Genomic DNA, 16,599 nt, shown 5'->3' with positions numbered 1-16,599 from the left:
CCGGCCGTCGCACCCCTCCCCGCCAGAGACCGCAGGTGCCACTGCAGAATTCTTAACCCCTCCTGTGCCGGGTGCGCTGCTCACCCAGCGCTTGGGGGGCTCACAGCAACGCGGGGAGCAGCCCCCGCCAATTCATGTGCACCACGTACTCTGGGAGGGGGCATCTCTGGGGCCTGCTCCTCATGTACATCAACTGCTCTGGGGGACGATGGGGGTAATAGTGCAAAGGAGGGTGGAGAGGCTGGAGGTCTCCGACCACCACCCTTAGGGCACATACGGCGGGTCTAGACCCCTACGTTGCTCAGCCATAGCCAGGGCAGTCCTGGAAGGAGGCAGGGCCCAGAGTCCAGCCCCTATGACAGCCACTCGGGGTGGGGGTGGGAGGCAAGGCTGCAGCCTGCAACCAGTTCCAACAACATCCCATTGCCATGGGAGGGGGTAGGGGAGACCCTGGCACTGGATGTGGATGCTGAGCAGGTGGGAGATTGATGGAGAGAGCTGGTCTCAGCCACCCACCTACCCCCAGCCCAAGGAGTCTCAGTGTCATCCCGTTCCCACCAGGCCCAACTGGCCACAGCGCCCCCCCCCCCCTTTAGGCCCAGATGGTCTCAGCCCCTGACACCTTTTTGGCACTCACCTGCCCAGCAGTGATCATGGAGAACAGTCCCCAGCCCTTTGCTGGGGCCCCATTCCGGGCAGGGTGGGGCCAACAGGGTGGGGGGGAAGTGGTCTGTGGTTGAACAGAAATGCCATGCGCGTTCCTGCAGCTGGCAAACAGCCCTAAGTGCTCTAGGGCAGAGATGGGTGGGGAATGTGCTCTCTTCCCTCGTGCCCTGCCCCCCCCAACCCTTTCCTATCTCCCTCTGCATTGGGGGCATGTCTCCCCAAGAGTCAAAACTTTCTTGCTCACTAATCTAGAAGACCAGATGCTTCTGCACTACCTGGTGACACCAGCTCCAGCAGTGCATGGGGGGAGGGGCACCCCATGCCCAACACATGGAAGGGGTGGGGGCAGCACCACAGTGCTTCCTAAGGCATTGTAGCTCCATGTGCACAGTGGGGGCATCTGTCAGGCCCCAGGCTTTGCTCTAGTGCAGGAGAGCAGACTGGGGGTGCCATTGACTTGTTTAGATTGGGGGAGGAGCAGATGGACTATGTACAATGGGTTCTATGCCCACCTCTGGCAGGGGAATGGGGTCTAGTGGTTAGAGTGGAATGTAGTGCACAGGCTGGGAGCCAGGACTCCTGGGTTCTATTCTCAGATGGTTGTGAGACCTTGGGCAAGCCAATGGCTGAGTTTTCTCTCCACAAATGGGGCCAAGCCCCTTTGGGTCCTAGTTTTGTAGAGAGGGTGTGTGGGGTCCTGCTACAGTTATTCCTTTGCTCTCTGGCACCCCCTGATGTACATATCAGGAATTGCTGGAGTATGCAGCTTAAACCTGCACATGTGCAAGAGCTGGCAGAGCATATATATAATGTGTGATTTTCTGCGTGGCAGTGCCACTGCAGTGTGTGAGAGCTTCTGTGTGTGTTTGTTCATACCCAAGACCCAGCTAAGTGAGTTGTCAGAGCATGAGTGCAAGAGCATGTGTGTGTTTCTGTATGTACTGGCTCAGTGTGTGTGCTTGCACATGCTGGCTCTGTGGGGGGGGTGCATGCCCACCTTGGGTGGGTGTGTACATGCACACTGTGTGTGTGTGTGTGTGTGTGTGTGTGTGCACGCGCGTGCATGGACTTGCTGGGGTGTGCATGCACATACTGGCTAAGTGGGTGGGTGCATGTGTATGCGCACATGTATGCATGCACACGGGTGGGTGGATGTGTGCACACACTGGCTGTGTGTGTGCTTGTGTGCATGCATGCACACAGAGTGGGAGGGCTTCTGGCTTGTGTCTCTGTGGGCTCACTGCCCTGCTGTGATGCCAATTAATCACTGCGGCTCCCAGCAGCCTTGGATCCAATTATGGTTAAGTGCAGCGCCGCTGCCTGAAGGGGGGTGTCAGTGCCTGCCAGCTCCCTCACCCCTGAGCCGGGAGGAGAGCAGTGTTGGGGGGATGCTCCTAGAGTTGTGATAAAAAAAGAACAATCCTTTACATTTACAGGTTATAAAAATGCCATAAACCAAGGAACCTAGGCCTCCTGGCACCCAATCCCTCCCCACCCTCTAAGAGCTGGAGATAGAACCCAGGCATCCTGGCATCCAGTCTCCTGCTCCAGCCCACTAGGACCCCAGACCCTTCCTGCCACTTGGAATCTCCTCCCCCGCTGCCATGTTTGTGTTGGGGGAGCTATTTTTAGCACCAATTCCCATCTCGGGTGGTAATGAGCAGCTGTTGTGACTGGGAGGGGTAGTTCCTGCCCCCTTCCATCTCCTCCCTAGGCCCCTTCACTCACTCTCCTGAATGGCAGCTCTGGCAGGTGGGGCAGGGACTGGCCCAAGAGAAGGTCAAGTCACAGCACTGTCCCCCTTGCCCTCCCAGAGCAGGACAGAACCTGGCTCCAAGGCAGCACCCAGCGTGGCACAGCTCAAGTTTGGGGTTGAGGTTGGGGGACCCATGAGAGGGGATGGAAGAAAGCAACACAGGCAGAGGGTGTTGAGTGTTGTCTTTATTGCTGGCTCCCAGCTCCAGGCCCTCCACAGCCAGGGAAAGGGGGGAGTGGAGCAGGACACCCCACAGCTCCTTCGATTCCCATCCAGCGTACGCAGGAACGGGGACACACATATTTGGGCTGTCATTATAATTAGCAACAAATCCCCAGCATGTTCCATTCACCCACCCATGATTAAAAGAGGTGCAAGTCACTGGGTATTTGCACAGATGCCCTGCTATAAGTTATAAAGGATTCTTTAAATTATAAACAAAAATGCCCCCTAAACAGCCAGCAAGTATGTGGCAGGACACCTGGGCTCCCTTGGCTATGGCAGAGAAGGTGCATGTCCCAGGCAAAACAGCATTCACTGAGGTGCAGCCATTGGGCTTGGGTGAGAACCCAGGAATCATGATTCCCACTCCCTCCTTGGTTTAACTACTGGATCCTACACCCCTGCCAGAGCTTGGGCTGGAATCCAGGGGTCCTGGCCCCCACACGTGCTGGCTCCTCAAACCAAGAAGAAAATAACAAAACTCTCCATGGGGAAGCAATGGGCTACTTGGGGGTTAGCACCAGGTAAAGCGCACCTAGGGGCGAATGAGGGGAGGGGATTGCAGCTGTGCAGACAGATATCAAAGCTCTGTGTGAGTGTGTGGGTGTGGGTGTGAATTGACTGTTTATTTTAAAAGTCTCCATAGGGGAGGACTGATCGCCCCCAAATTGAAAACCACACCAGAGCAGCAAAGGCAAGGCACCCACCCCAGATAATCACACGCAAAGGGGGGGAGGGATGTGGAGCAGGGTGCCAAAGTGATGCACTAGGGAGGGGGTCACAGTGCTGGGGGCCTGCTAAGGACAATTCCAACCGTTCCTCTCCTAGGGAATTCCCACACCTTTGGCCTAGTTAATAAATGGAGCACCATGGGATTTTAACCTACAGAACATGTGTGTCCCAAAACACAGCTGGGTGTTCATCCCCTAAAGGGCTGGATGGGGGAAGTAAAATGGAGGATTTCACACCCTTAAATAAATACCATGCTATGGGGGGGAGGGGGGAGAGGAGGAGGAGGAGGAAGTTAACCCTCCACATCCCATTTCTCTGGCCTTCACCCTCTCAACCCCATGGAATCTGGGAGCGGACAGGAATCTACATGTCCCCCTGCTTATCCTCAACTTGGCAGGAATTAATGGCCAGTTCTTCCTGGTAGGGTGCAGGGGGATCCCCATGCAGAGAGGGGAAGGGGTCCCCACATACAATGGGAGAGATGAAGATGGTCTGGGCTGGAGGAAGCCAGCACATTGTCTGTCATTTGTTGGAACCTGGTGGTGCTTGGCTGGTGGAAGGGGTTGGGGGGCAGAGGCAGGCAGGCCACTGGGGGGCTATTCATGGGGATCATCAGGTGCAGGGATTTTGTGGCGTGTGGGCTCAACCCCCCAGATCTCACGGGCGTACTGCGCGATGGTGCGGTCGCTGGAGAACTTGCCCGAGGTGGCAATATTTTTAATGACCTTCTTGGTCCATTCCTTGGTGTTCTGGGGAGAGAAACACAGGTCAGTGACAATCACACATGGACTGCTGGGAGATGGGGCTGGTCAGGCCAGATGGTATAGCTGGATGAGTGCCCATGGGGCTGGCCGGCCATACATGGGAATGGATAGAGGGGCAGCATTTACGGGGGCTGGCTAGAGGCAGGGCGGGAGCAGGGCCAGCCAACCAGCCTGAGGTGGGGTGGGCACAGGGCTGGCTGGACAGCTAAAGAATGATGATGGGTGGATGAATCTACCAGTGACTTTAATACAATTTGAATAACTTTAAATAAAAATGAGAGTAGAAGGAAATACAGACAGACACACACGTTCCCAATGCCCAACCATCAGGCCCAAGCTCAACGGGGTTTATCTTTCCATTTCTCCCTGTGACTGCACTCCTACCCCCCTTCCAGTGACCCTGCAGGATGGGGCTCTCACCTGTGCTGGTCAGTACTTCTCTGGGATTGAAAGGCCTAGAGATGAGCCGGGATGCCCAGGAATAGAACCCAGGTATCTGCCAGCCTACCCCCACCTCTAACCCACTGACCCCACTCTCCCAGCAGAGCTCGGTGCAGTACACCTGGGCAGCCAGGAGGGGGCGCGTGCTCACCTTGTACAGGGCACTCACAGACTCCTGGCATTTGATGTAGGCTTCATAATCCGCAAAGACTTTGAACCTAGAGCAGGGGGGGAAGCAGGAGGGCATCAAGCTGGGGGTCCTGGCTCATGCTGCCATCTGCTGCCCACAGCCGAGATGGATACTGGGTGCCTCTCTGAGTGTACAGCCAGAAGCAGACACCCAAAGCGCTGGGGAACCCCTATGCCACTGCCTCAGCTTTCCCTCACTATGGGTGCACTTGCGCCAACAGAACCCAGGAGTCCTGACTCCCTGCCCCCCAAATCACCAGACTCTTCTCCCCTTGTAGAGCTGGTAGAGTCAGTGCTTAACCTGTGCGGTTCTCCTTCCTGCCCCTGCCCTGGGGCCTGGCACCTCGTGAGCCTCGTGCCTCTTCCATTGCAAATTAAGCACTGAAGAGAGCCCCCTCCCACCACCCCCCCACCAGACTTAGCTGCCTTTGCCCTTATTCTGTCTCCCCAGAGCCCCTCACCTGTCATGGTTCATCAGCATGTTGACAATGTCCTTGAAGAGCTGGGGCTGTTTGGGGGAGAAGAAGCCGCTGTTCAGCTGGTCGATCACCTGTCGGAGCTCTGGGATGCGGTCATAATAGTCTTTAGCACAGTAACTGGAGGGGAGGTGAAGGAGGGAAGGTTACCTCAGGATCATGGCTTTGCCCCAGCCTGGTGTAGCTGCAGGGCTTCCTCCGCCCTCCACATCAGAAGCACCCAGCCAGGCCCCCCCAGAGGACTTCCCAAGCCTCCTGCCCAACCTGGCTTCCCCACCAGCCCCCAACTGAAACCCCAGTGGCATGGGCAGGAGATCCAGGCAGCGGAGCAGATTCTGGCAGCTAGGTTGGAGTGAGTAGAGTAGGTAAAGCGTGAATCCAGTGGCAGGGAAGGGGGCATGAGATGGGGCTTGGCGGGGGGTGGGGGAGGAGGAGCCCAGCCCCCACCCTTTTCTGTCCATCTCGTCCACGTCTTCCACCCGCATGCCAAAGATGAAGAAGTTCTCCTCGCCCGCTTCCTCCGCCATCTCCACGTTGGCACCATCCATGGTGCCGATGGTCAGTGCCCCATTCAACATGAACTTCATGTTACCGGTGCCTGAGGCCTCTGTGCCAGCTGTGGAAATCTGCTCGGACAGGTCAGCCGCAGGGACCACTATGGGAGAGATGGGATTAGAGGGCTGGGATGGGAGGGCAGAGGTCACAATGGGGGGGGGGGGTGTGAAAAGGCCCATGTGCCTGATCTGGAGTAATGATGGGGGGAGGGGCAGGTGAGTAATGTGGGTCAGAGGTTGCCATGTGGGCTAGACCCAGCCCTGAACTGGTGTGGGGGAAGGGGGGCTAGACATCAGAGGAGGCCACAAGGGAAAGATGCTCCATTGACCTGATCTGGGGTGGGAGACAGAGTGCCAGAATGGGGGGGAACCCAGGGGTCCATGCTCCCCATCTTTTACCTGCCATTAGGGTGAGCAAGAGGGGGAGGGGTCAGAGATGAGCGAGCAGGAACATGGTCTTGGGGGATTGGGCAGCGTGGGGTGGGGCAACATCTCAAGGAGAGGAGGGAGCACAAGGGGCGGAGTCACCCTTTGGGTGCAGATGGTTCTCCCAACTTTTAGGGATCTCCTGCTGCTCTTGGTGGGAAAATAGCGGAATCAGAAGTTGGCTGCGGCATAGATGGGCCTCTGGTCTGATATGGGACAGTGGTGGGGAGTACGGGGGGAGGATAGCAGGGTCAGAGGTCACAGCCTTCCTACCCTTCTCAGCAAGGGAGACGCGGTAGTTTTCCAAGAAGATCATCTTGAGGCGGTCACCGATGACGGGGTCGTTGTTGACAATGTCCCCAATGGCCGTGATCAGCTTAATGATCATCTTGGCCATGTGGTAGCCAGGGGCAGCCTGTGGGGCGGGGGGAAGAGGAAGGAGGGTGAGACTGTGGCCTAGCCCCCAGCCCTCACCTCCCACCAAGCCATGGCAGCACCAGGACGGGTGGGCTTCCCCCAGGTCTCACCTTGCCGCCAATCATGACAGTTCGTGGCACAAATTGCTGGTTGGGATCCCTCTTGATCCCTGCAGGGGAATGGGGAGAGATGCAAAGTCAGGGCGGGTGTGCCAGGGAGCAGGGCCAGCAAGTGCAGCTTGTAGCTGGGCAGAGTCCACAGACTGGCTCAGAAGACCAGCAGCCGGACAGCAGCTGCTCAAAGCCTTTGCCACTGACAGCAATAGCCCCTGCCTAGCCCAGGCCCTGCCCCGTCCCAGCTGACCTAGCTCAGACCTTCTGCTCTGATTCTTGGCTACCAATTCCTGCTGCAGCCTCTGGGCCTGACTCCTACTCCAATTCTAGGTCTGGCTGTTGGGGATGGCAACCAAGAGGGAAGTGGAGACTAGTGGTTAGAGCAGCAGCTGGCAGTCAAGACCGTGGGTTTGATCCCCAGCCCTGGTGGATGACAGGAGTCTGCACTCACGGTTGTAGAGGGTGATGACGTGGAGGCAGTTGAGCAGCTGCCTCTTGTACTCATGGATCCTTTTCACCTGCACGTCGAAGAGGGAGTTGGGGTTGATCTTCACATTGTATTCCTTCTCCAGATAGGCGGCGAACTTCAGCTTGTTCTCCTGGTGCAGGAAAGCAGAGATGGGAACCTAGGCCCCACACTCCATCCCGGGGCCTGGGGCCAGATCACAGCCGGAATGCCTCCCCCCACCCACCCCCGCCGAGGGGAGACACCCCAGGTTCCATTTCCCCACCCCAGTGTCACATCAGAGTCAGCGTGCTGCAGCGGAAAAAGGCCCCCAGGCCCTATTGCCCCATCTTGGTACCTGTTTAACTTTGGCAACATCCCGGATGAATCCCTCGTCATCCACGAAAGCCAGAAGTTTTTTCAGATGGTCGAGGTCAGAGATGTACTCCTCCCCGATACGCTGGGGAGAGAGGAGGGTCAGAGCCAGGCCTAGCACAGGAGAGCGGGTAGTCACCCCTCCCTCTGACTATCCAGGGCAAGGCAAAGGAGAGGTGTCCATCCTGTCCCCTTGCCTGTCTGTATGTAGCATCCCCCATCCCACAGAGCCCCCTGTCCTCACATGACAGCCTGCCCCCCCCCCCTCAAACTTCCCTCACTGTCTGTCAACCCCACAGACTCTGAATGGTATCCTCCAAAGATCCCACACTGTCTGGTGCATCCTCCGAACCCCCCCAATCCCATCCCTGAACATCACCCCTAAGGAGCCTTCCCCCTCTCCAGGCCCCCCCCCCCCCCGGGTCCGTGCTCACCTCGGCTATGACTTCAGCCAGCCCAGGGTTGCACAGAACCAGCCAGCGCCGAGGAGTGATGCCATTGGTTTTATTCTGGAATTTGTGCGGCTCGAACTCATAGAAATCCTTGAAACTGCGAGAGAGGAGGGCAGAGAAGGGGAATGAAAAAAGGAAACCAGTGGATGAGAGGGACAAGGAGGGAAAGAATCAAAGCAGCACCAAAACCAAACTACAAGGCAAAAGGGCAAAGGAGCAGGAAGAGAGAGAAAACAAATGCAAGAATCGATGGGAGAGAAAAGAAATGAACAAGAGAGGAAATTAATGAACTGGGGGAAATGAGGGGAAGAGAACAAAAGAAGAAAGACACAAATGGAAGAACCGGAAACTGAATTAAACAATGAAGGAATGAAAATGAACAGAAAGAGGAAAAATACAAAGGGACAAAAGTGGAGCAAAAGAAAGAAGGGGATGAAAGAAAGAAGGAAATGTATAGGAACACAGCTACAGGACAGAAAAAAAATGGAAGAAGTGAATGAATGAAAAAAAATGAAAGTGGGTATGATGCAGTGAAACAGGAAGGAGCAAGAGAAAGGTAAGGGAATGAAGAGAATAAATTAAAGGGAAAAGAAGAGGGAAGAGTACAAGAATGGGAGGAAAAGAGGGAAGAATGATATTGGAAAAAATGAAAGATGGAAAAGAGAACAGAGGGGAAAAAAGAGGAAAGGAATGAAGAGGAGGAGAAGGAATGGGAGTGGCAGGGGCAAGGGGATTGTAGGGACAGTGAGGGGATGAAGCATGGCAAGAGGCAGGGCACATACACAGTCTTCTTGAGGATGTCGGAGTGGATGCGGGCAACCCCATTGATCACGTGGGCGCCTACGATACACAGGTGAGCCATATTGATCCTCTTGGCTCCCCCCTCCTCCACCAAGGACATGCGCCGCAGCCGTTCGTGGTCCCCAGGGAACATGGCATAGACTTTCTGCGGGGGAGAGAGAATGGCAGAATCCAGATGGAGCAGGCACACCCAGAAAGAGGCGCCACAACTGAGCCCCCCAGGAGGAAAATGAGAGGTTCCCCACTGTCCCAGCCCCAGGCACTCACCCTGCTCCCCCAGTGGGACCCAATCCCAAATGCCCTTGGCTCCCTCCCAGCTCACACACCCCAAATTTAACTCCCTTCTCAACCTCACCCCAGCAAGAGCACATGTGAATCATCTGCAGAGTTTGGATAGCAGCCACAGCCCTAAACCACTAGACTCTACTCCCATCCCAGGGCTGGGGACAGAAACCAGGAATCCCAGCACATTCCAATTCCTGTCACCTATGGAGGGAGGGGGACTTCTCCTCTGGATTAGCCCCAGCCCACCCTGGGGCAGAGCTTACATCAAGGAACCTCTGATTAATTTCATAGATTATCTCCAGGTGCCGGGGCAGGAGGGTTTCCAAGAGATGGACAGGCCAGCGCTCCAGGGCCTCAGGCAGCACTGTGTGGTTGGTGTACGCACAGGTCCGCACTGTGATGTCCCAGGCCTGGAAGAGACAACATGAGAGGTTGCCCAGCTCAGTCCAGAGATGCAACCACCTCTGGGGTGGGACACAAGGGCTCTTCTACAGCAAAACTACAACATCTGGTCCCTGTAGCACAGAGCTGTTGATGTCACATATAAATACCCCTGGCCCTTACCTTGTCCCAGTCCAGTTTCTCAGTATCAATCAACACCCTCATGAGCTCAGGGATGGCAAGGGAGGGATGAGTGTCGTTCAGCTGGATAGCAACCTACAGGAGAGGGGCAAAGCTCAGACCACCAGTGACAAAGGACGCATGAGTTTAGCCATGAGAGGCCATGGCTGGAATGGCCCCCAGAGCCAATACCTGCTCCATTCCATACAGCACCCCCTGCTGGGCAAGGCCAGGCCTGGAGTGGCTGGGAGCTCCTGGCACAGCCAGCACTCATGCCATGCTTCCCACAGCACCCCCTGCTGGGCCAAGGTGGGGCTGGAGTAGCTGTCCTACTCCCTATGTTGCCCCCTCTCCCCCCGCTGGGAGAAGTTGGGCAGACCCCAACAGCCAGTATTCCCACCCCACTCCCCACAGTGCCCTCTGCTGGAGAGGCCGGTACCTTGTCAGGGAAGGCATCAAAGGAGGTGCGGACGGGGTCCCTGCTGCCAAACTTGGAGGATTTGAAGCGGCGTATGATGTCCTGCAAAGTGGCTGCCACCACAAAGTACTCCTGCTTCAGACGCAGTTCCTTGCCCTCGAAGAACTGCACAGAGCAGGGGCAAGTGAGAATGGGGCATTCACCAACCCAATCCCAACCTCAGAATAGGCCAATGGCTTCCGATACAGCAGGGGCTCTCTGTGACCCCTGCCCACGGCATAGGGTAAGTAGTGGCAGACCTGGGACTAGAACCCAGGAGTCCTGACTACCCAGCTCCCTTCGCTAGCCACTAGGCACCAATTCCCTCCCAGAGCAGGGGATGGAACCCAGGAATCGTGTCTCCCAGCCCCCACTGCGATAACTCCCCACCCCCAAGCATTTGACAGGGGGTGTTTCACTCTCCCACCTAGGGTCCCACATGGTTGGAGACCTTGAAGAGGGTAACATTTGGGACACATCTCTGGGGCAGGGATTCGGGGGCAGAGGGAAATGACAGTTTTACCCAATAGTCGACCCTCCTGGCTAATGAGATTTAGACCCGCTTGATGCGCTGAGCCCTATCCCTGGCACAGGAATCAGGGACTGAGTGTGGAAGCAGACTCCCCCTCATTTATAAGCCATGTTCCAGTTCTGTTTCCTTAAAGGACTGGCTCCCCTCCCCTCATCCCTGGAAACCCTGCAGTGAATGCAGGGAGCCCTGGAGTGGGTGGGGAGGGAGCTACTCACATTGTCATTAGGATACAGCACACGGGAAATGTTCTCGGCCAAATTCCTGTCCAGCACGGCTTGGATATATCCACCAACGTTAACTGCGGCAGAAAGAGAACATGGTCTTAGTTCACACAGGGGTTCCTCGCTCAGTGCTGAGATGCAGCCATCTCTGGAGCGATCCTTTACCCAGCAACTCTGGAGCCAGCTCTAGGGAGGGACATGGGGGAGGGAGAGGCTGTTTATACAGGGACTCTTCATAGTGGGGTGGTGTTGGGGCAATACCGACGGGGAAGGGAGATTGCCTCATGCTGAACCCCCACCCCAGTTTTCAGTAACTGTCTCCCCGCATTGCTCAGAGAGGGTCTGACTGCCTGGCTCCCTTGGATGCTGCCAAGACACAGACCCTTGCCTGGCCTGAGGGACTCCCACTTCACTCACAGTCTTTGAGGTTGAACTCGTTGGGGGCCCGGGCAGACCAGAGGCGCATGGTGTTGACAGTGTTGTTGCGGTAACCAGGAACAGGTGTATCATAGGGAAGAGCCAGGACCACCTGCCAAAGGACAGCAGGGTTAGCGCCAGCCGCAGCACCCGGTGGGCATGAAGAGCAGAGAGCCCACCCCAGCCTTCCCAGGACTGACAACCCATAATGCCCTCCCCTCCTACTTTGTACAGGTGGGAAACTAAAGAACAAACAGACGAACTGAATCCCCCCCTCCCCCAGCGAATCAGGGAAAGGGCCCAGGTGTCCTGGCTCCCTGCCTAGGTTCTGTCAGGCTAGTGAATGAGCCTGCAATGGTCCTGCGCGTCTGGGCAATTGCACATGTATGGAGGCGCTTATGCAAAGGTTTGTGCTGCACCCACGTCCCTGTTGCAGAGGGAGCTCACACTTGCATGGAAATGCCCATTCCAGCTTTGCAATGCACACTCCAGCAAACCTACATATTGCTATGTGCAAAGGCCTGTGAATGCATCTCTACCTCCATGCACACAGCTCCTGCACCAATGACCATGCATGTGAACATACCCTCCCTCGTGCCCAAGGACACACGCTCATGCACACCCATAGATGCACATTCACCACTCATTGACACGCCTGCCTACCAGTCCCTCATGTAGATATACATGCATTCCTGGGCAGCATCACTGTTGTGCTAATGCACACTCATCACTCACTCGTGCAATGTTGCACACTGGCCACTCTGAGGCCTCCCAGACTCACCTGTGTGTCAACCCACTTGGTGCCATCTGACCCATGCTCCACGCGCCCGTAAAAGTGTACGGGGATCATGTACTCAGGCCGGGCCTTCTCCCAGGGGTTGCCATAGCGCAGCCAATCATCAGCCTCCTCCACCTGCCAAGGGAGGGTGGTAGCAGGAGGGGTTAGTGCCAACCTGCTCCTCCCCCACCTAGGATCCCTTCTCACTCACCCTTAAGCAGCTCAGCTATCCAAGACCTATCCCCTGCTGGGATCCCCCTGACCCTGCGGCACCTGCTGCCTCTGCACCGAGGACCCCTGAACAACCCCCTGCCCGGCCTCTCCTACCCCATACTGAGGGCAACTCAGCTGCTCCACCTCACATCCCTCCTGTGCCCTGCCTGCTTACCTGACCCCCCACCTTTACCCCTGGGGAATGACCCCTATCCCAGACCTGCACTTGAGGGGCATGACCCACCTGCCAGCCCCCAGAGATCTTCTGATTGAAGATGCCAAATTCGTAGCGGATGCCATAGCCATAGGCGGCCAGTCCCAGGGTGGCCATGGAGTCCAGGAAACAGGCTGAGGGGGAAGAAGAGTGGGGGTTGAGCATTACAGACAGACATACAGGAGATGGGGGGGTTACTGCAGTAACAGCCAAATCAGAGGGGCAGGCAAATGGACAGGGATGGCAGGCAGAAGAGATGTGGGGTGGGGGGCCAAGAGTGTAGCGGGGAGCAGTGTTTGGGGGCCAGGAGCATGTCGGGGGGGTGAGTGCATACTGGGGGGCATTGTCAGGGGGACAGATGCATGCCACAGGGCCATGTCAGGGGCCTGGTACTAGTTGTAGGGGCAGTGTCAGGGTGCTGGGTGCATGTCAAGAGGCAGTGTCAGGTGGCAGTGTCTGGGGGGGGCAGGTGCATGGTGGAGGACCAAGTCAGGGGAGCAGAAGCGTGTTGGGGGCAGCGTTGAGAGGCCAGGGGCAGTGTCAAAGAGCTGGGTGCATTCCAGGGTGCCATGTTGGGGTCTAGGTGAATGTTGCCGGGCAGTATTGGGAGGCAGGGCCAAGGGTCTGGATGCATGTTGCGGGGCCAGGGACGTGCTGGGGCTCTCCTGGCCCTGGGCACACAGGGCAGTCAGGCTCAGTGGCTGCCAAATTGGCTCCCCTCACCTGCCAGGCGCCCCAAGCCCCCGTTCCCCAGCCCTGCATCCTCCTCGATCTCCTGCAGCTCCTCCATGTCCAGGCCCAGCTGTGGGGGCAGGAAAAAAAAAGAGTGTTAGGGGAGATTAGCCACCTCCCCCACTCACCCAGCCCTCTCCCCACTCCAATTGCCCCATCACAGGATCTCCCTCCCCCACTGGACCCTGGAGTACCTGGTAGGTGGCCTCATCACAGGCATTCTGCAGCCCCAGGTTCACCATGGTGTTCTGCAGTGTGCGGCCCATGTAGAACTCCAGCGAGAGGTAATAGATCCGCTGAGGAGAGGGGGAGATAAGTGAGGGAGCAGAGACAGGGTTGGGGAGGGTTGAGGAGCCTGTTAGCTCCATCTCCAGGAAACAGGCCCCATGCCCCATTCCCCGGTGCACTGAGCACACTAGTCTCCCACCCTGGGGCTGGACTGAAGTCCACACCCCCTAAAGGACATGTCCCAGTTGCCACTGTACTGGGGCAGGACACTTGAGGGGGGCAGAGGGAAGCAAGCAGCGGGCAGGTGTATAGGGGTGGCTACTGGGGCCTACAGATGCCCAGCTAACCTTTAGGGAGAGCATAGGCGGACATCAGCCATGCTATGTCAGCCCATCTCAGGTATGCAGCCGCTGCGCCTATCCAGTGTCCCAGCCCTCCCTCTCCCTGCGCTGACACAAGCTCTTGCTCAGATTAAATGGCAAAAGTCAACAGCAAAATGTCAGACAGGGCTAAATTTAACCAGACTGTGCCCCCACCAGGATGCTGAGATAGGATCAGAACTGGGGGCCTTGAGAGCAGAGATTCCCCCCCACTACCTGTCACTTCTGGGGAGAGACCCCATGTGCCACTGCCTTCCCCAGGTCTGGGTCACAGCCAGTCTCATATCCCATTCCTGCCCCCCTCTGCCAGCTGGTGCCCCTGTCCTGGTGCTGGATTACAGCCAACATCTCCTAGAGAGGACAGGTCTCATATCCCCTTCTCTGCCCTGCCCCCCTCCCTCCACTGAGCCAGCCAGTCTCTCTGCCCTGGTGCTGGATCACAGGTAGCACCCCCTAGAGGGCAAAGGCCCAGTTTCCTATTGCCAGCTTCCTTCATCCTTTAAACCTGTCCCCCCAAACCTACTGCCCCCAGCCCAAAACCTCTCCTGCAACCCTAGCTCCCCCTTGGAGGACCCCCCATTACCCAGCATGCCATGAAGTGTCTCCACTAGCTCTTCATATCTGCTCATACTGGCACAAACATCTAGCCACTGCTACCTCCCTCCCCCACTTCCCAAAACAGAAAGGGGATTAATGGCCTGCAACCCCCTCATATGATCCCCCCACTGTGATTCCCTGGCTTAGCTCCTCAGCCCAAAAGCAGGTCTCTGAGAGGCGGTTTGTGTTGACTCCCTGGCTCACACATACCCAGGACTTGGGGGTAGCCAGGGATCGGTGAGGGGGCCTAGGAGGGGTGAATCACAGCCAAGACGCTCACACACAGGCCTGGGGAGGGGAAGGGAAGAACGAGGGGGGATGAGGAAGCAGAACGTTGAGGGAGAACAGCCAGAATAAATGGAGGAGGAAGAACATGGGGGAGCAGAGGGCCTGAGGGCGATGTGCGGGGAGAGGGGAAAGGCAGGGGCAGCAGAGGGAGTGCAGGGTGGAGGAAAGGCAGAAGCAGAAGTGGCTGGGGAGGGCAAGTGGGTCGGAGATCTCACCCGGGCCTCTGAAGGAACCACCCCATGAGTTACATCCCCCCATGCCAGCTCCACGGGGGTTGTGAGACACCAAGCTCAGATAGTGACAATGGTGCCCCCTCCCCCAGCCCTTCTGATCAACCAGAAAGAGCCAGCCCTGGGCACACTGTCCCTGTGGCAGGAAAGCTAGCCCAGTGCCTTGGGGACACTCCAGGTGAGAGAGGCAGAACCAATCCCTTTCCACCATGGAGGGAGCCTTCAGGCTCTGCTCAGTTCCCACTGCCCCCCACAACTAGCCAGGGGGACTGTCCTGTAAGCCATCAGCCATCTTTCTGGATGGGGATAGGGAAGGAGGGAACTAGGGGGTGGATGGGCCTATTGGGCTGATCCCAAGTCCTTCAGTGTCAACAGCCCAGGCCTTTGCTCCCCGAGCTGAAGAAGGGTCTGGAGCACCCAGTGGCGGCAGTACAGCTCGTATTTATACCCTTCATGGCACACACGCTGAGCCCACCTAGCGCAGGGGATCCCAGCTCTGGAGTCTGGCTGCCAGGTGTCAGAAGACAAGGACTTGGCTTACAGATGGGAAGGGATTATTGATTTGAGAGTCATCCACTGCCCCCTTCCCAATCCTCCTAGAGCAAGGGACTCAACCAACACCAGACGCCCCCTGGCTTGGCAACTGCCATTAGCCCCTCTGCTGTCCCATCCCCTAGCTTTGTCCCCTGTCCTGCCTCATTGCCCTTTTCCTGCCAGTACTGCTAGCTGCCCAGGTGCCCTCTGTGCCAGCCCCTTCTGGCACCCCTCCTGCCTGATCCTTTGCCCCTCGCACACCCTGCACCTCGGAATCTCTCACCTGACACCGCTACTGTGACCCGAGCCTTCTCTCGGTCGCGGCTCCCTGGCAGGCATTTCAGCAGCGGTAGGGAGCTGATCGCTCCCTGCCTCTGTGCGCCCCCGGGCACTCCCACATCCCCAACGTACAGCTAGCCGGCACCCGCGCTCCAGGGCACCCCGTGCTCTCTCCAGCCGGGCCCCAGACGCCCCTCTCCACTGCGCCCACGGGCGCCCCCCAGGCACCCACCTTGGGGTCCTTCTCGTAGTAGTATTGCTGGGTGCGGATCCACCTGCCCACCAGATGGTCGCGCACCGTGTGCGCCAGGGCGAAGTAATAGTCTCGGGGGGTGGCCACGTTCCGATCCTTCACCAGCGTGAAGTGCAGGTGCCGGTTGAAGTTCTTCTTGAGGTCGGTGACATTCTCCACCCCGGCCAGGCCCCGCACGCTAATCTGCTTCCTTTTCTCGTAGTCCGACAGCGGCCGCGACATCCTGCAGCTTCCCGCGCGGCCCGAGCTCTGTGCGCACGGCGGGTCTTTCACACGGAGGCGGGAAGGCCCTGGCACTGCGGCACCGGGGAGCCGGGCGAGCGAGAGGAACACCAACAAGCTGGGCTCTCTGCGCCGCCCAGCCCGCTTGCTGCAGCAAATGCGCCCGAAGCCCCTCCCCTCATGTATTATTAACCCAGCCAGCTTGGTGCATTATTCATGAGCCCCTCCTCCAGGCCGGGAGGGAGAGGGGGAAATCCTCGCTCCGCCTTCTGGCTCATGAGGCTCCTCCCTTGTCTTATCAATTATTTATCTGATCCGGCCCTCTCCCCTCTGAAAATCTCCTTCGCTG

General features: G+C 57.4%; 1 protein-coding gene across 1 annotated transcript; it reads right to left on the bottom strand.

Moving 5' to 3' along the window:
• Nucleotides 1-2,587: 2,587 nt before the first annotated feature.
• On the bottom strand, nt 2,588-16,356 carry PYGM (glycogen phosphorylase, muscle associated). The gene is made up of 20 exons (XM_014577808.4): nt 16,008-16,356; nt 13,434-13,535; nt 13,231-13,309; nt 12,538-12,641; nt 12,084-12,215; nt 11,303-11,414; nt 10,880-10,962; nt 10,115-10,258; nt 9,679-9,771; nt 9,378-9,524; nt 8,811-8,974; nt 8,011-8,125; nt 7,560-7,661; nt 7,208-7,355; nt 6,754-6,812; nt 6,500-6,641; nt 5,694-5,901; nt 5,232-5,366; nt 4,733-4,799; nt 2,588-4,125 (listed from the first exon to the last, which is right to left on the bottom strand). The coding sequence occupies exons 1-20, from the start codon at nt 16,248-16,250 to the stop codon at nt 3,973-3,975; spliced, it is 2,532 nt and encodes an 843-aa protein (XP_014433294.3). The 5' UTR covers nt 16,251-16,356; the 3' UTR covers nt 2,588-3,972.
• Nucleotides 16,357-16,599: the final 243 nt, after the last annotated feature.

The sequence above is a fragment of the Pelodiscus sinensis genome, chromosome 11, assembly GCF_052426305.1.
Source record: "Pelodiscus sinensis isolate ZL-2025 chromosome 11, ASM5242630v1, whole genome shotgun sequence".
In the NCBI taxonomy this organism is placed as follows: domain Eukaryota; kingdom Metazoa; phylum Chordata; order Testudines; family Trionychidae; genus Pelodiscus; species Pelodiscus sinensis.
Note: the sequence above shows the minus strand (reverse complement) of the source record. Positions and strands in the feature narration are given on the sequence as shown.